We start from the raw sequence: 21,685 nt of genomic DNA, 5'->3' as shown, positions 1-21,685 counted from the left end.
TTTTTTGACCTTTTTTTTTTTTTTTTGGAGATGGAGTCTCCCTCTGTCACCCAGGCTGGAGTGCACTGGCACAATCTCTGCTCATTGCAACCTCCGCCTCGTGGGTTCAAGTGATTCTCCTGCCTCAGCCTCCCAAGTAGCTGGGATTATAGGCACTTGCCACCATGCCTGGCTCATTTTTGTATTTTCATTAGGGACAGGGTTTCACTGTTTGCCAGGCTGGTCTTGAACTCCTGACCTCAAGTGATCCACCCACCTCAGCCTCCCGAAGTGCTGGGATTACAGGTGTGAGCTACTGCACTCAGCCTGACTTTTTAGTAATAGCCATTCTGACTGGTGTGAGATGGTATCTCACTGTGGTTTTGATTTGCATTTCTCCAATGATTAGTGATGTTGAGCTTGCTTTCATATGACTGTTGGCCACATATGTCTTCTTTTGAGAAGACATCTTTTCATGTCCTTTGCCCACTTTTTAATGGGGTTGTTTATTTTCTTGTAAACTTGTTTAAGTTCCTAATAGATGCTGTATATTAGACCTTTGTCAGATGCATAGTTTGCAAAAATTTTCTCCCATTCTGTAGGTTATCTCTTTACCCTGTTGATGGTTTCTTTTGCTATGCAGAAGTTCTTTAGTTTAATTAGATCCCATTTATCAATTTTTGTTTTTGTTGCAATTGCTTTTGGCATCTTCATCCTGAAATCTGTACCCATGCCTATGTCCTGAGTGGTATTGCCTAGGTTTTCTTCTAGGGTTTTTGTAGTTTTGTGTTTCACATTTGTGTTTAATCCATCTTGAGTTAATGTTTGTGTATGGTTTAAGGAAGGGGTCCAGTTTCACTTTCCTGCATATGGCTAGCCAGTTCTCCCAACACCATTTATTAAATTTATTTATTAAATAGGGAATCCTTTCCTCATTGCTTGTTTTGTCAGGTTTGTTGAAGATCAGATAGTTGTAGGTGTGCAGTCTTATTTCTGGGTTCTCTATTCTGTTCCATTGGACTTTGTGTCTGTTCTTGTACCAGTACCTTGCCGTTTTGGTTATTGTAGCCCTGTTAGTACAGTTTGAAGTCAGGTAGTATAATGCCTCCAGCTTTGTTCTTTTTGCTTAGGATTGTCTTGGCTGTTCAGGCTCTTTTTTGGCTCCATATGAATTTTAAAATAGTTTTTTTCTAGTTCTGTGAAGAATATCAGTGGTAGTTTAATGGGAATAGCATTGAATCTATACATTGCTTTGGGTAGTATGGCCATTTTCACGATATTGATTCTTCCTGTCCATGAGCATGGAATGTTTTTCCATTTGTTTGTGTTCTCTCTGCTTTCTTTGAGCAGTGGTTTGTAGTTCTCCTTGTAGAGGTTCTTCATTTCCCTTGTTAGCTGTATTCCTAGGTATTTTATTCTTTTTGTGACAGTTGTGAATGGGAGTTCATTCATGATTTGGCTCTCTGCTTGTCTGTTGTTGGTGTATAGGAATGCTAGTGATTTTTGCACATTGATTTTGTATCCTGAGACTTTGCTGAAGTTGATTATCAGCTTAAGAAGCTTTTGGGCTGAGATGATAGGGTTTTCTAGATATATAATGGGATCATGTCATCTGCAAACAGGGATAGTGTGACTTCCTCTCTTCCTATCTGAGTACCCTTATTTTTTTTTCCTTGCCTGATTACTCTGGCCAGAACTTCCAATACTGTATTGAATAGGAATGGTGAGAGAGGGCATCCTTGTCCTGTGCCCGTTTTCAAGGTGAATGCTTCCAGCTTTTGCCTTTTCAGTGTGATACTGGCTGTAAATTTGTCATATATGGCTCTTATTTTGAGGTATTCTTTCAATACCTAGTTTATTGAGAGTTTTTAACATGAAGGATGTTGAATTTTACCGGAAGCCTTTTCTGCATCTGTTGAGATAATCGTGTGGTTTTTGTCTTTATTTCTGTTTATGTAATGAATCACATTTATTGATTCATGTATGTTGAATCAGCCTTGTATCTGGGGATGAAGCCTGCTTGATCATGGTGGAATAAGCTTTTTGATGTGCTACTGGATTCACTTTGCCAGTATTTTGTTGAGGATTATTGCATTGATGTTCATCAAAGACTCTGGCCTGAAGTTTTCTTTTTTTGTTGTATCTCTGCCAGGTTTTGGTATCAGGATGATGCAGACCTCATAGAATGAGTTAGGGAGGAGTGCCTCCTTTTCAATTTTTTGGAATAGTTCCAGTATGTCTCTCCAATTTTAGCAACTATTAAAGACTTATTCTCTGCTGATTAGGTTTTGATTATATTGTTTTATTACTAGAGTAATCTAAAACAGAGAGAAATAATTTTAATTTATTTTTTAATCTTTTATTTTGAGTTCAGGGGTACATGTGCAGGTTTGTTATATAGGTAACCTTGTATCATGGGGGTTTGTTATCATTAATGGGTACTGGGCTTAATACCTGGGTGATGAAATTTTAATTTTTAATCCTTACATTTAAAATAATTTTTAAATTGTAAATTTAAAAATTTTTAATGTAAGAATTTAATTTAACTTTACTATCACAATATTGTTATACAGGTTGAGCATTCCTAATCTGAAAAATTCAAAAGCCAAAATACTCCAAAATCCAAAGCTTTTTGAGCACCAACATGATGCCACATGTAGAAAATTCCAACACTTGACCTCATGTGACAGGCCACAACCAAAACACTTACAAAACTTTGTTTCATGCACAAAATTATAAGAAATATATATAAAATTACCTTTATGCTATGTGTATAACATATATATGAAACATAAATGAATTTCATGTTTAGATTTGGGTCTCATTCTCAAGATATCTTCTTATGTATATGCAAATATTTCAAAATCTGAAGAAATTCAAAATTTGCTTCTGGCTCCCAAGCATTTCAGGTAAAGGATACTCAATCTTATTCCCTGAGATGTGTTTTCAGGGATAAGTTGCATGTTGCAGATTTTATTTTTGTTGGTTCATGTGGACTGTAAAGGAAATCAGTTGAATATAGGATGATGATATACTATTATCTAAACATTTCATTTTCTCCTCTTAGGATCATGCATCTGTAAGTTCCTAGATAAATATTTCTGTTTAATTTTAGTAAGACATTTCTTTCTGGCTGATTCGGTTCTTCCAGTGTTTTAAAACCATACTTTAAATTTGGTAGTCCTCCCTTTTTCACAGTTTCTCTTTCTGTGAGTTCAGTTACCCTTTGTCAACTGCAGTCCGAAATGGAAATTTCCAGAAATGGAGACCACATTCACATAACTTTTACTATGGTATATTTTTATAATTGTTCTATTGTATTATTAGACATTGTTAATCTCTTACTTTCCCTAATTTATAAATTAAACTTTAACATAGGTATATATATATATATATATATATATATATATATATATATATATAGAAAAAAACATAGGATGCATAGGGTTTAGTACCATGCATAGTTTCAGGCTTCCACTGGGGATCCTGGGACTTATCCCCATGGTTAAGGAAGGACTGTTACATGAATGTATGGTTTTAAAATAGAAATTAAACTAAGATCTCTGTTTCTTCTACACCATGAGGATAGACTAGATTTAGGAAGAGAGAGAGATATGCCATAAGCCTATATATTAATAAATCAAGTCTCATTTGTCATTATCAACCACTTTTAATCTTTATGTAAAATAGTATTCATGTAATGTTTCATAATTCTTGTTTGTCAAACACAAATGAATTAATTTCATTTTATCGCCCAAAGCAGGTTATTAGTATCTTTGAAGTTCCCAGTCTTCTACAGTTATTTTCAAAAGAGGACTTCAAATATTATATGTATTCTTTTTTAAATTGATTTTTCTTAATTTTCAAAAAGGAAGTTTATAGTATTTTCATACTGCTGATGAAGCAAAGGTTATGGTTTGTTCATTATCTTCTCCTTGATAACTTTATTATTAGGCCTTTAATGAAGCCATTAAATCAACAGTTAGTGGCTCCAAAGTTGGAGGGTGGGGAGAGTCGTAAAAGAGTGTCAGTGAGTGGTCGAAGAGCCTTTCAGTATTTTTATGTTATGTATGAACTTTCATTAGGAATTTTAAAGTCTTGCTTTGTAATAGCATCAATTAGTAAATCTTTATATTTTTCCATTCTCCTAGATTTGTTGTCAGAGTGAGCCTGTAGCTAATAATGAGTATTTCTGGAAAAAAATAATGTAAAACAAACAAACAATATATATATATGTATATATATCCAGCCAAGAGCAACAACAACAACAAAATCAAGACTGTGATTATACGCTGTAAGGCTGGAAGAATGGAAAGAGAATATGTATATAAGTTTAGTCAAATTAATCATCCTAGCAAATAACATATGTTGCATCTGAAAAATGAAACAAGTGCATATAATACCATGTATTAAAAAGTTTGTTTTTTTCTTTTGTCTTATTTATATACACACACACAAGAATCTCTTTTGTCCTATTTAATGCTTATTGATATCTCTAGATAATTTTCTCAAACAGATAGATAGGTTCAAGGAGAGGTCATACTTAACTGCAGTCTGTTAAAAAAAAGATAAGAAATAGATCCAGTTTCGTGTAATTTCATGATTTAAGATGTGTGTCAGAGCTATTTTAGTTACATTGTGTGTTGAGTTTCAATTTTTTTGTGACATTCTTAAAATATCGTAATGAGAAATTCTTTTAGATGTAGAGACTATATATTAGGAATGAATAGTAAGATGTCTTTGTTTTTTCTACAGAATCTTTGTGTTTACCTATTAAGTATTATTACTTAAAAGGAATAGTAAACATTGAGATGATGTGGGTTTTTTACAGTTCTTGAGATATTTTATACACTGTTTTATCATGATGTTCTACTGTGGACTTTAACAATTACATCTGTATTTTCCGTTCAGTACACTATAATTTTATTAAGAAAAATACTTTAATAATTCCAGAATAGACATTCTTTTAAAAATGATCTTAATATGTTGTCATGCGCCTGATTTAAAACGTCCTAAAAATTTTTTTTCAATAAGTCCATTTTTTTCTTGTTTTTTTTCTCCCCCAGTGGTCATATGCATTAGAAAAACCCAACACTGGCAGCATATTTAATATTGCATGGTCTATTGATGGCACTCAGATTGCTGGAGCCTGTGGAAATGGACATGTTGTTTTTGCACATGTGGTGGAACAACATTGGGAGTGGAAAAATTTTCAAGTAACATTAACTAAAAGAAGGGCCATGCAGGTATGATTATGTTCCAAGGTTAATTAAACCTGCTTCTTTTCATATTAGTTAACTGTACAGAATATGGAATTATCTTCATTAATTATATTTAGTCAAGCTTATAAAAATTCAGTCACATTAGAAATATTTTAACTATTCCATTAGTCACTTTCTCTGACATAAAAACCTTTCACAGATATAGAACCTGAATGCCCAAAGCTACTTCAGTTATGCATTTAGGACAAATATAGTGAAATTGGAAACATTGAGGAAATAATGTGGATTCAGTGAGGGAAGGAGAGAAAAAGCTGTAACAAATAGTAGCATGTTGGATTTGACTCCTGGATCTGAATCCAAGGCAGGCCTAATCTGCCAGTTACTGACAGGGTTAATTGTTTTACTTATTTGTAATTAGATGAACTTATTTAACCTGATTTTTTTTAAATTTTATTTTAAGAATTACCTAAGGAGAGTCAAAATGGGAAAATGGTATGGGAAGTTCTTATTGGGAATTAGGAAGTGTAGGGGAAGAAAAATATCTCTACCCATCCTAGGCTCATGACTGAGGTCCCTATAACAAAAGATATGTTAATAAGAAAACAGCATATAAATTGATTTAATGTAAGTTTTACATGACGCTGGAGCCTTCCTGAGGAAATGCAGACCTGAAGAAACAGTTAAGCCTGTGTGCTTTTATGCTACATTTGATGAAGAGTAGACAGTTGTGGCGATATACAATAGGGCAAAAAAGGTATGATCTAGTGGTAATAAGCTGGGGGAAATTTAGCAAGACCTGTGTGTTTAGATTCTTCTCTGTGTCCCTGTGTCTTCAGAAATAAGGATATAACTTTCCTCTGGGTATAGGGAGGGCACCTCTCACATGAGAGTCTTATGACCTGCTTCAGGAAAAGGTCAGAAAATCCTTTCTAGGTTTTATGACCTGTGTTAGGGAAGAAGAGTAGGGGAAGGTCAGACTGACCTCCTGCTGCTCTTGTTTTATCAAATTCCTTTAGCTTAAAATACTCAGTATGCCATAGTGCCATATTTTGGTATAGTGTATCCTCAGTCCCATCAGAAGAAAATTTTGAAGTGAAATATTTTGTAGATTAATACAAGAAAGTTGGGATGTGGCAATGGAATTGGGGAGAAATGTTTTACAGGTCAAAGGACATCAGTGGGAGGGCACAAGTATCCTCATGGCTCATCTTTGTCTCTTCTTCAGAGCCTCTAGCCCAGTGCCTTGCCCTTAATATATTAATAATTAGTTGAAGAAAGGTACAAGGAGAAGATCAAAGTACAATGTGCCAATGCAAATCCTCTGAAAAAGAAGGATTCGACCTTCCTCTTCTTCCTTTTGCCTGTATCAATTGCCTCTATCTTCAGTATTCATAATTCATATTATTACTATAAAAATTTAGAAGCATGGGCAGGTCTATTCAAATATTCTGTTAGCCCACATATCCAGATTTTAAAATTTGGATAATATAGTCACTAGATTACTAATAATTAGGTATAGTATACTTTTTCTTCATTCTGTTTATTTATTTTAAAATTGTAAAACTTTTTATTTAGATAATTTAAAACACACACAGACTAGTATATTGAATCCCCATGTACTCATCACCTGGCCCCAATAATCACCAATTCATGCTTAAGCCTGCCCAGTCCATGTCCTGTCTACTTTCCTTGTTCCCCAAATTCAGACATTGTATTTCATTTATAAATATTTTAGTATATATAACTAAAAGATAAGGACTCTGTTTTAATATAACCACACTAACATTATCATATCATATAATAATAATAATAATAATAATTTCTTAACATTATCAAATATCCACAAAGCGTTTAACTGTCCAGTTGTTTCCTATATGCCACAAAACTTTGTTTGAATCAGGATCCAGTTTTACATATTGTAATGGCTGATGTATCTTTCAAGTCTCTTTTAGTCTGTAGAGTCCCCTTCTATCTCTGTTTCCTGCCCTGCAGTTTGTTTGTTGAAGAACCAAGTTATCTGTCTGGTAGAGTTTCTCAGTCTGGACTGGGCTGATTGTATCTCCATCATGTGATTTGACATGTCCCTCTATCTTCTGTGTTTCCTTTAAGAAGGATTTAGGATCCACATGATGGTTTAATGTATATTTCTTCTAATTAACCTGGGATCTAAACCATTATAATATTCTGTATATGACATAGAATCCATTGTGAGTTCTAATCAACTAATTGGGGTATAATATTATATTTATAGCTAATATAGTAGTGCTAAAATAAGTTTTAGCCTTAATTACAGAAATGCCCCAACATGAGACTATATCTAGAAAGAGGAGTTCTTCTTTCATAATAAAAAGGAATTATCCTAGTGATGAGAAGATTTTTATGTGAAATAAGATGAACCGTGGAAATGCTTAAATGGCTTATCTAATCTAAATTATCTTTGTGTTTAAAATAATATTTATAAATAATTTTTAAAGTTTTAAACTAGAACATTATTTTGATTTTTTAAAAGAAGTTTTACTTTCTCCATGATTATAAAACATTTGACTACATTTTTGCTAAGTTAGGCCTATTCACTGTTTCTTTTTAGAATGATTTTATTCACTCATTCAATGGATATCTATTGAGTGATCCCTACTTGCCAGGCATTGGGCTAAGTAATGAGGAATACAGTAGTGAACAAGACAGATTTGGTCCTTGTTTTTATGGATCCTCTAGATTATTACCTTGAAAATGTTTTTTCATAAATTCAGCTGTAATTGATTTAAAGTGAAAAATGAGGGAAAAAAAGGAAATTTATTGATTCTTGTGAAGTTAAGAGACAGACTGACTTAGAGGCATTATTGGTTCAGAGGCTTAAATAATGCCAAGAGGACTTCATCTCTTTCTCTTCCTCAACTCTTCTTTTCTCTGTAATTGTCTTAGTTTTCAGAAAGGCTCTATTTTGTGGCCTTGGTAGTTCCAGGTTGACATTCTACCAACTTCAAGTTCAGCAGAAAGAGTGCTTTTCTTCCCCTAGTAATTCCAGGAGAAATCTCAGCCTTGGATTTCATATGCTGAGCCTGAGTCAAGCGTATTTAGTCAGGGAGAGGCAGGGGAAAATGAGTCAATCCCATCTAGCCAGTCACTGAGAATAGTAGAAGGAATGGTTTCCTAAAGGAAAATCAATGTATATTTATGAGAAAAGATGTCATTTGATTCTGGGCAGACAAAAAATGATAGATAGATATATGCTATAGTCTATCCTTGAGCTGTTTAGCAGCTATACTGTGTTAGTTACTTATTGCTGCAAAATGAATAACCGTAGACATAGTGGCTTAAACAGCAACAATTATTATCTCTCATTTTCTGTGAGTCAGGAATCCAGCCATGGCTTAACTGGGTCCCCTGTTTCACAGTCTCACAAGGCTGCAAACAAGGTGTTGGCCAGGACTTTAGTTTTATCTGAAGGCTCAACTGGGGAAAGATTTGCTTTCAAGCTCACTGACATGATGGTTGGCAAGATTCAGTTCATCAGTGTCATTTGTACCTGTAGGCCTCAGTTTTTTCTTGACTATTGACTGGAGGTCTCCTTCAGTTCTTTGTATGTGGCCTCTTCATAGGGCAGCTCACAACTTGATGGTTTGCTTTAGCAGAGCAAGCAAGAAGGGCCAGAGAGAGTGCAAGCAAGACATAAGTCACAGTTTTTTATAACCCAAGCTCAGAAGTGACATCTCATCACTTTTGCCATATTCCATTTACTAGAAGCAAGCTATTAGGTCCAAACCACATTAAATGGAGAGATTTGCACAAGGGTTTGAATACCAGGAGGCAGGGATCATTGGGAGTCACCTTACAAGCTTCCTTTATTCATATATATGGATACATATTCAACTTACTCTTATACATATGATTCAGAAATATACTACTTTATCATGCAGCTATTTCATAAGTAATTGAAAACAAACCCATCCCCTTTCTAAAAAAAGATAACCTAGACTCTATGGTTATTGCATCCAGCTCCAACTCTCTGGTTTGGAAAACTATACATAAATATATATTTTGATTCTTCTCCCCTCCCCTCCCACTTTCCATATTCCCAGTTTACAATGGCAAAGGGAAAAGAGGGTGGCTGCAATGAAAACAATTTGGAAAAGGGGAGAAAGGAAAACAGCACACAGTGATTACCGATTTATAGCTAAAATCCAGCTGGTGAGTGTGAAAGGAAAATAAAAATCTTGAGACCCTAAACTCATTATGTCAAAGGGAAAGGATAAGCTTGAGAACTGAGTCATGCAAAACTGTCTCCCATTTTGTTCCTAAGCAGATAGCTGCAAAGATAGAAGAGCACATACCTCTCCAGAGGGCTTCCCTTACAATATGCTCACAAGTAAATTCCCTGTAGGCCCCAAGATCTTTACCCTAAAAGAGAGTTCTGTTGAATTTCACCCTGACAATGTAAATTAACAGCTTATCTTCACAGGTATGGGAGAAAGACAAGACTAGAAGTCATCCCTCTGCTCACCAGAGACAATGCATATTTCACTGCTTCATCTACTCTGTGTTTATCTTATGTAAAAATTCAGATTCACTGCAGGGGGAATACATAGTTGACTATGCCTGTACCTCTTTTCACTTGCAACATGTGGATTCAGTGAGCTGTAATCTAAGCCTCACAAGAATGTGACCATACCCTCCCTCCTCTTTCTTTCTTTCTCTCTTTCTCTTTCTCTCTCTCTTTTTTCCTCCCTCCCTCCCTCCCTCCCTCTCTTCCTTCCTTCCTTCCTTCCTTCCTTCCTTCCTTCCTTCCTTCCTTCCTTCCTTCCTTCCTTCCTTCTTTTTTCCCCTCCTGCCCACTTTTTTTCCCTTTAAGTATTGAAGCTCTTCAAACCCTTTTTGGAAAAAGCATGGATCACAGATGTTCCTGTGATTTTGTGTTCCTTTTTCCTGGGCACATCCCCAACCTTGGCAAAATAAACCTATAAATTGATTGAGGCTCGCCTCCAGTCATTTTCTTTGGTTTTACACCAAGAATATCCTGAGAACTCTCTTAGCAACAAAGTAGTTGCTTGGTCAGTTTGTTAACTCTAGTTTGCCTTTCTGGGAAGATCTCTGGACATTTGGGAGGATTCCCTTTCTGAGGGCTGTACTTTTTAACAGCCCACTTTTGTTGCAAGGTGGAGTCACAGGATTTCAGTGAGACTAAACAATCACAATTGTTTTTGTTTGCCCAATTTAGAATTTTACAGTTTCCATAGAGGCTTCTTCAGCTTTTGGTTTATCCGTGTTTCATTAACTCAGAAACCAGAGGTCACTGAGTCATGATTGTTAAATCTACACCTTGACCTGCTGTTGCTGTTTTCCTACAGTAGACTTATTTGCCCTACCATCTCAGTAGCCTGTAGTGAAAAAGTTTCAAGTTTCTTTTTTTTTTTTTTTTTTTTAAGACGGAGTCTCGCTCTGTCGCCCAGGCTGGAGTGCAGTGGCACAATCTCGGCTCACTGCAAGCTCCGCCTCCCGGGTTCACGCCATTCTCCTGCCCTAGCCTCTCCGAGGAGCTGGGACTACAGGTGCCCGCTGCTATGCCCGGCTAATTTTTTTGTATTTTTAGTAGAGACGGGGTTTCACCGTGGTCTCGATCTCCTGACCTCGTGATCCGCCCGCCTCGGCCTCCCAAAGTGCTGGGATTACAAGCGTGAGCCACCGCGCCCGGCCGTGAAAAAGTTTCTTAATCTGCCTCTTGCCTCCAGGAAGCAGCCCAGTGGATGATTCTTTCCAAAAGAGATCCTTGATGTCTTTGTTAGAAGGAAGTGCCTAGGAGGGAAAGCATGCAGGTACAAAGGGTGAGGCATTTCTAGTGTCCCAAAGTTACCTTTGTTTTTTTCCTGCCACTCTAACTTTAGGATGGGGCATAAATTTGGCTTTTAATAGTCATCAAAGTTCAAAAGTGTCTAATTCTTACAGGACACTTTATGTCTTGTAAAAATGAGCTAGTAATAGAGTAATTTTGAAGATGAAATGAGATAATATATGTAAAACAAAAATAAGTGATAGCTATTGCTATGATTATGATTATAGCTATGTATAGGATTAAATGAGTGTTTTGCAAATGTGCAAACAGAATGTTTAGACTTATGTCAATCTGAGGAGTCTAAATATTGTGATCATATAGAAGAATTGGTGATGCAAATATCAGGAAATTAATCCTGGAGCTGCCCTGAGTTGAACAGAGTAATAGGTGTATTTTAAAATTCAGCACAGAGGCTGGGCGCGATGACTCACAACTATAATCCCAGCACTTTGGGAGGCCGAGGTGGGTGGATCACAAGGTCAGGAGTTAAGACCAGCCTGGCCAACATACTGAAACCCTGTCTCTACTAAAAATACAAAAAATTAGCCAGGCATGGTGGCTTGTGCCTGTAGTCCCAGCTACTCAGAAGGCTGAGGTAGGAGAATCGCTTGAACCCTGGAGGCGGAGGTTGCAGTGGGCCGAGATCACGCCACTGCACTCCAGCCTGGGTGACAGAACAAGACTCTGTCTCAAATAAAAAAAAAAAAAATTCAGCACAGAACATTTCTGATGTGGAATTTGCCATAGTTTTGAAACTATAACAGCAATTACTAGAGTGCCTTTAGTTTTGTTATTATGGCTAGGATGCTTTATTCTGTTTTGGTTCAAGTGTACCAGATTCACAAAAAGGGACATTCCTCCATGTGAGGCTTTAGGCAAATATGGATCTTAAGAAATCTATCTATAATTTTAATAATGTTAGAGGCCTATACAATTGTATTTTTAAATGTTGAATTTTCTTAAACCTGTTTGTTTAGGAAAGTTTGCAGGCAGTTTGACTAGATAGCATGTTGCTATAAAGAAACTAACATATAACTTCCCTTTAAAAATTTTATATCATTCTATTAGCTTTAAACTGTTTCTGGAAGATGGCATTTTGGATCTTAAAAAAAAAAATCTCTGAGAGCTCAGACTTCTTGTGAAAATGGTGTTAATTCATACATGGAAGAAAGAGACATACTTTTGGCACCAAAAGATTTAAATATATATATATATAAAAGACTCATCTGGACTCAAAAACAAGATAAAGATCTCTGTGGACCAGAAACAGAACAAAAATGCAATGTGGAGTCTCAGACCTACTTCAGGTCCAGAAGCAGGCAGGGAAAGGCAGTGAGGAAAGTTGCTCCTGCTGGCTAAGGAAACTGAAAGTATTATACTTGAAGTGAGACAAGGGACTAGATTCAAGTGTCTGTTTGAAATCAGAGCCTGGGGGTCTATGAGGTAGCTCCTTTCTCTCCATCCTGCAAGGAGACCTAAAAAATCTACAGCCACCTGCTACATGGGGCTTCATATGTGTAGTTGTAGGCCTAAGAAATTTGAAGACACCACCTGCAGTCAGCGGCCTGCTCAATTCCAGAGGGCACCATTCACATAGACCCAGAGTTGTGCAGTACACAACCTGCAGTCATATAGCTGTGGCCTTGCAGACAAAGCTCAGCCATTTCACTAAGAGCATTCTTATTGTAATTAGCAACTGACTACTGGCCAGGCGCGGTAGCTCATGCCTGTAATCCCAGCACTTTGGGAGGCCAAGGCGGGCGGATCACGAGGTCAGGAGATCGAGGCCATCCTGGCTAACACGGTGAAACCCTGTGTCTACTAAAAATACAAAAAAATTAGCCGGGTGTGGTGGCAGGCGCCTGTAGTCCCAGCTACTCAGGAGGCTGAGGCGGAAGAGTCCCGGCTTGAACCTGGGAGGCGGAGGTTGCAGTGAGCCTCATATCACGCCATTGCACTCCTGCCCAGGAGACAGTGCGAGACTCCATCTTAAAACAGACAAACAAAAAACAACACCTGACTACTGAGAGCAGTGTTTTTCCTCCAGCCTTCTCGAGTAGAGGTGTTTTTCTTTGATGCGCCGCGTATCACTGGATCTGGTTAGATGTCTTCCTTACTCCTGCTGATTCTAGACCACTACAACCTCCTCCTCCCTAAAAAACTCTTGCTCTTTTGAAACACTTGTCATCAGACTACTCCCCTCTTTACAGTCATTCCTCCTACTTCTTGAAGAGGTGAACAAAAATATTCGTGTCTTTTTCTTCATCACTAGTTCTGGAATTGTTTTAAGTTCTTTTTAAACGGTCAGAAAGATAAGAACTATTTTCATTTTAACATTACCATAGTAACATTCACATTTCCCTAGTCTTTTCCTAACGTCTTTCTATAGTAACAGATCACATTTCTCCAATTATTTTCTAAATATATTTTTCTAGTTGGTTTGTTTTTATCAGGAAATAAAGCCCCACATTGCATTTAATTCGTCTCTTAAGTCTTTTTAAATCTGAAACAACTTATTATTTATTTACTTACAATTTATTTGTTAAAGGAACCAGGTTATTCTGTTGAATTTCCCACATTCTGTATTTGACTGATTCCATCTTTGTGGTATGATTACATTTATTTATTTATTTTTATTTACTTATTTATGTATTTATTTTTTCAAGACATGCCCTCACTTTATCACCCAGGCTGGAGTGCAGTGGCACAGTCACGGCTCATGGTAGTCTGGACTTCCCAAGCTCAAACGATCCTCCCACTTCAGCCTCCCGAGTTGCTGGGACCACAGGCGTCTGCCACCACGCCTAGCTAATGTTTTTTGTTTGTTTTTTGTAGAGACAGGGTTTCATCTTGTTGCCTGGGCTAGTTTCGAACTCTGCCCACCTCAGCCACCCAAAGTGCTAGGAATAAAGACATAAGCCACCACGCCCAGCCTTGATTACAATTAATATGTTCATTTATCCTGTGTTTTCTCTAGACTGGTTATTGGGTTTAGAGCCTTAGGTGATGCTGTGCACTTCCTGTTGCATTACATCAGGAGGCGCATATGTCTGCTTGTCTCTCTTTTACTGATATTAAGATTTGATCAGTGTGTTCAGGTATTATAAATCTGATTCATCTATCATATAGTTTCACACTGGGTTTTGTACCTTAATGTTTTTAGCTGTCATTAATGATAGTTGTTTAGATCTATTTTTCACTGGGGGTTGTGAAATAGTAACATTGTAATTCTGTCATTCCTTCTACATTTATTAGCTAGAATTCTCCTATAAAAGACTTTGTTTGCCTCCTCAACCATTAGGTTACCCTGTGGGGAGAGGTAACAAATGCTGAATTATTTTCCTGTTTGCCAGTTTTCAAGTAATAAGTTGGTTTCCTAGCATGCCCAGTAAATTTCTTTTTTCTTGTCATTGATGTTATCATGATAAACTTGTAGATTTTAACATTTTCTGTATGTTTCAACCCATCGTGGTTATTTTCTTTAATGCTCAAATTGTCTCATCTTTGGCCAGTTGGCTCCTATGTTCTTTTGACTGATTTCAATAGCTTCCTTGCTTTCTGGTGTGACAAGATGTTTCAGGCTTCTTTTGTACATTTCCCATCTAGACTTGGAATCAACCATTTTTCCATGAAGGCCTTGCTCCTTTTGGAGGGAAATGTTATTTATAGACCACAATCAGATCTGTAAATAACGTGTGTTCATTGCTACTGATTTGATCATTACTTCTAGACAAAAATTTTTTTTCGTTTTTCTTTTTACTTGAGTCTACACTGGGAAGAAATGTTTTTGTTTTTGACCGATAAAAATACATCACGAGTTTATGCTGAGGTTTCTGATTTAAATTTGAGATTATAGAGTTTTACTCTTGATTTTTTAAGAGCAACTCTCTCTGACCAGAAAATTTTGGTTCCTAAAAACATTATATCCCAAAATATAGTTTGAAAATAACAATATTATTATTCTAATAATATGTTACTGAATACTGTTTAAGATTTCTTGTTTTTTTTTAAATGTGAGCAAATCTATATATCTTCATATTCTTCCCTTTCTTAGATAAAAGGTATCATACTATACACGCTGTTCTGCATCTTGCATTTTTTTTTTTTTTTTTTTTTGAGATGTAGTCTCGCTCTGTCGCCCAGGCTGGAGTGCAGTGGCGCGATCTCAGCTCACTGCAAGCTCCACCTCCCGGGTTCATGCCATTCTCCTGCCTCAGCCTCCCGAGTAGCTGGGACTACAGGGGCCTGCCACCACACCCGGCTAATTTTTTGTATTTTTAGTAGAGACAGGGTTTCACCGTGTTAGCCAGGATGGTCTCGATCTGACCTTGTGATCCGCCTGCCTTGGCCTCCCAAAGTGCTAGGATGACAGGCGTGAGCCACCACACCTGGCGCATTTTTTCACTTTACTACATCTCATGGGCATCTATAGATCTTCCTTATTCCTTTTTATAGCTGTATAATATTCCCCTGTGTGACTATATCATAGTTTATACAACCTGTCCCTTATCAATAGACGTTTAGGCTATTTCCAGTCTTTTGCTATTACTAATAGTGCTGTAGTGATAGTCTGTGCATATGTTATTTTATAGTTTTGCTTATAGAACTCTAGAAATGAGATTGCTGGGTCAATATTTTGGTGGAGATGGGAGTTAGAGAGCAGATAGTAAAAAAACATAACATACCTGTTTATTCTGTTTGTGCTGCTGTGACAAAATGCCATAATCTGGGTAGCTTATAAAAAACAGAAGTTTATTTCTCACAGTTTTGGAAGCTGGGAGTCCAAGATCAAGGTGCCAGCAGATTTAGTGTCTGGCAAGGGCCCACTTTCTAATTCATATATGGTGCCTTCTTGCTGTGTCCATGCTTGGTGGAATGGGCAAGGCAGCTCTCTGGGTCCTCTTTTATAAGAGCACCAATCCCATTCATAAGGGCTCACAACCTTCCAAAGGCTCCACCTGCTAATACTGTCATATTGGTGAGTAGGTTTCAAAATATGAATTTTTAAGACACAAACATTTAGATCATGGCAGTGCCTGGTAGGCATAAGTACTTCTTTGAAGTACTTACAAGAAGTTTGATTTACCTTCCTATTTTTCTTTCCATACTTTTCATTGTTCATTAATATTATAATTATCACATTATATTTAGAAAAATGGTAACGTTTTGAGGAGAACTTAAAGCAATACTAATTTCTAGATATAATTACTTTTTTTTGCCTATATTTTTCTCCTTTTAACTATACTGCCATTCCCATTCTGTTATTGACCAGAGATTAGGTAAATTTAACTTGCTCAACATTTTTCTTAATTTCTTGCAATTTGTTCATCAACTTCAAGATTTTTTTCAATACTGCCAAATATTAAAATCCTTGCAAAATAGTCTGTTACAAATTTTATGATAAATCTGACTGTCATAAGCAAATCTCTCTTTGTTAATTGCTGCTTGGCTTTTTTAGACACTGTCTTTGTGTTTTTGCATATGGAAATACCTTTCCCCACTCCCTGCAGCTTGGCTTCTTCACCATGCAATTGGTTTGTTTACCAATACCTCCTACCCCACTTTTGATTTTTAAAGCAATTATGTCTCTTCTTTTAGAATGTATATTTTAAAGTAAAATCTAACACCAAAAAGAGATATTCTTACCGTTTTGGGCAGAAATCACATAGAATCTTTCCAACTTCAATATGCCACCCTCCTTTGACTATATCTCAGTGTTGGAATATTTTTTATATCACTCCATTGCTACATCATTAAGTTTGGCTTGCAAGTTAGAAATCTCTGTAGGTCTTTTTCTTCTTATTTCTAAGAGATTTTCTGTATCTATACTTTGTCAGTTGGTTTTTTACTATTAGGTATGCTATCTTATGCCTAGTTTCTATTAAATTCTTTTTTATATGATTAGGTAATCAGTAGTGCATTTAATTTTTTGTGTTTCAAAATCTTGCTAACTTATCTAAATAAAATTTGGATATGTTATAATGTTTATTGGTATTTTATTTTTCTTTGTTTAGGTTCGTAATGTTCTTAATGATGCAGTGGATTTACTGGAATTCCGTGATAGAGTCATTAAAGCATCTTTCAACTATGCACACTTAGTTGTTTCAACGTCTCTTCAATGTTACGTGTTCTCGTAAGCATCTTGCATTTCTTAAAAATTCAGGGTTTTGTCTGTCTGTGCTGAGGAGTTTATTTTCAGGATTTCACATCAGCGTGGTTTGGTTTAAGCTTAACTTTTTCAAAACCTCAGCTATCCTGAACTTCAAACCAGGAAGTGAGAGAAAGTGAACTTACAGCAGTGAAAATAGATCTAACGAGGTTTGTACATCAACAGTTAATAGACAAGCGAGGCGCAATGGCTCATGCTTGTAACCCCAGCACTTTTGGAGACCAAAGCAGGAGGATTGCTTGAGAGCAGAGGCTTGAGACCAGCATAAGCAACACAGTGAGACCCCATCTCTAGAAAACATTTTTTGAATTAGCTGGGTGTGGAGGTGCGCACCTGTGGTCCTAGCTTCTCAGGAGGCTGGGACTAGAGGATTGCTTGAGCCCAGGAGGTCTAGGGTGCAGTGAGCTGTGATCCTACCACTGCACTCCAGCCTGGATGACAGAGTGAGACCCTGTCTCAAATAATAAATAATGGCTTTATTAAACAGTTGGCTTACAAAATTCTTGAAAATTTAATAACTAGTACAGGCTGGCTCTAGCATACTACCAGTTAATTCCTCAACTATCCAGAAAACTCACATAACCACTATAATACTTTCAAGAATTAGAAATAGTTAAGGATTTTTTAAAAATTTTGTCCTTATATTTATAACATTATGTAGTTATAGTTTAGTCATTGAATATAAAATTGAGGATGGAGACTATATGTGTCTCGTTCACCATTGTATGCCTAGCACCTAGCACAGTGCCCAACATGTTGTGGGTACCTAATAAATACTTTTGAATGAATAAATGAATTAAAATATGTAAAATGTAGCATCATCTTGGTATCCAAGTCTAGTGGTACACAACACAAAGGTATTTAACTTAATTAACAACTGCTACAACTATATATTTTAAAATTCCCACTCATTATGTGTAAACCTGCTACTAATCAGAATCTGCAGTTTGGGACGAATAGCCAAATCTGGAGTAATGAACTAGAAGAAACAGAGGCAAGTGGATAAAGAAATAAGCAATTTAATTTTATGTGAGTTTTTTTTTTTTTTTCCCTTACATGAGAGTGAAAGAGGAACAGTAAGAATTTGGGAAGATTCAAAAAAGATACTAAGTTAAGAAGTTGAGATGTGGGGAAGGGATTATAGAATGTGAGAAAATCATATAATCACTTTAATGTAGATAGATGTTTGAATAATTAATTTTCATGGGGTGGGGGAAAACAGAGATCTTTTCAGTTCAGTGTTTGTTTGAAGAAAGGTAAGGCTCTTAATTTCCCCATAATAACTTCCCCATTATTCTACTAGTTATAGTGGCAAGGATATAATGTTTGAATCTGTAGGATTGGTATCATTAGGTGTTACATGTATTGGAGAAGTTGCCTTTAAAAATACCCAAAGTTGGGCCGGGCGCGGTGGCTCACACCTGTAATCCCAGCACTTTGGGAGGCCGAGGCGGGCGGATCACGAGGTCAGGAGATCGAGACCATCCTGGCTAACACGGTGAAACCCTGTCTCTACTAAAAAAATACAAAAAATTAGCCGGGTGCGGTGGCGTGCACCTGTAGTCCCAGCTACTCGGGAGGCTGAGGCAGGAGAATGGCGTGAACCCAGGAGGTGGAGCTTGCAGTGAGCCGAGATCGCGCCACTGCACTCTGGCCTGGGAGAAAGAGCAAGACTCCATCTCAAAATAAATAAATAAATAAATAAATAAATAAATATAAAAATAAAAATACCCAAAGTTTAGCAGCTGTTAATTTTTTTGGTCACTCTACTTTTCCCTTACAAGTTAATGTGTGGCAAATGTAAAACTGCTTTTCTTCTTTTGTGATTGAACCTTGCCTCCACTTTTTGATTGTCAAGACATTTATTAAGGTACAAAATATTAATACCAGGATGCAGCAGTGGTAATGAAATGCAAGGATGCAGTAGTGGGAATGAATCACCACCAAAACGTGTTTCATAAAGTTTTAAAAACCTACTAGCATTTTAGATAATAATGACTATCATTTATTGAGCAACTGTTACACTTTCATGTTTATTATTGTTCTCATTTGAAAGCTGAAGCTAAAGGACATAGAGAATGATTAGATAACTTACCTTACATCAGATTATTGACTTTGTTACTAAAGGAAAGCAGGGATTTGAAAACAAGTTCTTAATAACTGTTGGCTCTTTTTTAGTAATAAAAATATAATTTTAAAAACAGACATGCAAGTAATTTACTGGTTTATATGAAAAGAAGTTCCAGAAAAAGAAAACAATATATAAGCATTCTACATTAAATTTTCATTTGATTTTTCAGATAATTATATTGAAAATATTATTGTTCTATTCGGCATTTATAGCTTAGGGAGTTTATGTTTCCATGGCATTTTTATATCTCTCAGTTGTCAGAAATCTCAGATATTTTCTAAGGGGATATTAAACCCTCACATAATCACTACTTTCCTTACCAACTCTCTTGACAAAGAATGAAGGTTAATTAATAAAGTATTTTGTGATATTTTTTCTAAAGTACAAAAGCATATATCTTTATCATATCTGTGAACCCCAGATTAATTAATAATTACTAAATCAGTAATTAGTAATCACTAATTATTAGCAGTAATTTATTTGTTATTTTGCTTTGTCCATGTATTTACTTACTGAAATGATTATCAGATTCTTTGCATTAGCCCAGATTAGTTGCCTACCAGTTTGCTTACTCACTGCTTCCTTCCCCTTCCCTCCTTCATTTTCTGGATTTGAACATGAGATTTAATCTGAGGTAGAGAATTGGCATTATGAAAATCACTGAGAGAAATTCAGAATATATAGAAGTAATAAAACTTATTTTAAACTGTGGAATGATTTTTATTATTTAAGGATGGGTTTTTCTGTTTGTAAATGTTCTCTTTACCCACCCCAATCTTTGATTCATGTTACCCTATAAAAACAAAATGATTTGTTTGTTCATTTATTAATCCATTTATTCAATAAGCATGTTCATGGCTTACATTTATATAGTATTTTAGGGTTTGCAGAATGCTTCACAGAAATCTTTTCGTTTCAACCCAACAATAACACTGGGAGGCCTGCAGGAAAAATAATCATGTTCATCATATTACTATTATTACAGTTTCTGTTTTTCTGGTACCTGCTTTATAACAGGTCTTTTGCCAGACACAATGTAAGTCATCATTATCCCCATTTTACAAATAAGGAAGCTAACGCTTAGCAGGTTAAGCTTGTTAAGATCAAGTGGGCCAGCGCGGTGGCTCATGCCTGTAATCCCAGCACTTTGGGAGGCGGAGGCGGGCAGATCATGAGGTCAGGAGATCTAGACCATCCTGGCTAACACGGTGAAACCCCGCCTCTACTAAAAATACAAAAAATTAGCCGGGCATGGTGGCGGGCACCTGTAATCCCAGCTACTCAGGAGGCTGAGGCAGGAGAATGGCGTGAACCTAGGAGGCGGAGCTTGCAGTGAGCTGAAATTGTGCCACTGCACTCCAGCGTGGGCGACAGAGCGAGACTCCATCTCAAAAAAAAAAAAAAAAAAAGAAAAAATCAAGTGGCTGACAGGTGGTGAAACCATATTTCTCATCCAGATATGTCTAACAAAAAGCTATCATCTCTTCATTATGCCATGCTGCTACTGTTTTTAAAATGAGAATCATTGGATGACTTGCCCAAACTCACAGAGCCAATAAATGGCAGAACTCAAACTTAGAATTCCTCAGTTCACATGTTGTAATACCTACAGTAAACATTTATTGGATTCCTATTATGTGCTAATTGCTGGGAATACAGAGTCTCTGCTTTTTAGTTGGGGATACAGACATATAAGTGAATAATTTCAGAACAATGCACCAAGTGCTGTAATAAAAGTATGTATATAATTGCTATGAAAGTGAAGTAACTTTATTTAAAATGAATACCAATCTACTTATTTAAAAGTATTTGGTATTTTAAATGTTAATAAATATCCATTTTACTTGTCTTTTAGCACGAAGAACTGGAACACACCAATTATATTTGATCTCAGAGAAGGAACTGTTAGTTTAATTCTGCAGGCAGAAAGGTAATATGTTTAACTATTGGACCTGGGGTTAAAATAAATAGCATTAAAGCACTCTTTAATAAAAACATCCAATTAAAAGAATGGTATACTAGTCATTTAGAACTAATCTGTTTCTATTTTACATTTTAGAATAAAAAGAATAGAATAAATAAGTTATTTAAATCAGTGATTCTGAAACATTTTAGCCTCTGAATTTCTTAACATTCTTAGAAAATTATTGAGAGTTATATGTGGGTTAAATATATCAGCATTTACGATATTAGAAATTAAAACAAATTTTAAAGCTATTTATTTTAAGTGATGAGAATAAACTCATTACAAGTAAACATCACAGTAATGACATGAGAGAATGAGACCAACACAGGTAAATAACTATTAAAGAGTTTTTACCTCATAGTCCCCCTATTTTCTATTCTGTTCTTTTCTG

The 21,685-nt window shown here is 36.2% G+C and overlaps 1 protein-coding gene across 5 annotated transcripts in view; it reads left to right on the top strand.

Moving 5' to 3' along the window:
• Positions 1-21,685, top strand: part of IFT80 (intraflagellar transport 80) — a 154,167-nt gene that overhangs the window by 81,590 nt on the left and 50,892 nt on the right. For 4 of the 5 annotated variants that reach the window (XM_063620374.1, XM_063620373.1, XM_063620377.1 and 1 more), the window contains 3 exons: positions 5,046-5,225; positions 17,043-17,161; positions 21,184-21,258. In XM_063620374.1, the coding sequence (XP_063476444.1) occupies positions 5,046-5,225; positions 17,043-17,161; positions 21,184-21,258 (374 nt within the window). The remainder of the gene's footprint in view (positions 1-5,045; positions 5,226-17,042; positions 17,162-21,183; positions 21,259-21,685) is intronic. The other variant, XM_063620375.1, reaches the window with a different exon arrangement.

This window comes from Symphalangus syndactylus, chromosome 17, assembly GCF_028878055.3.
Source record: "Symphalangus syndactylus isolate Jambi chromosome 17, NHGRI_mSymSyn1-v2.1_pri, whole genome shotgun sequence".
NCBI classification, from domain to species: Eukaryota; Metazoa; Chordata; class Mammalia; order Primates; family Hylobatidae; genus Symphalangus; species Symphalangus syndactylus.
Note: the sequence above shows the minus strand (reverse complement) of the source record. Positions and strands in the feature narration are given on the sequence as shown.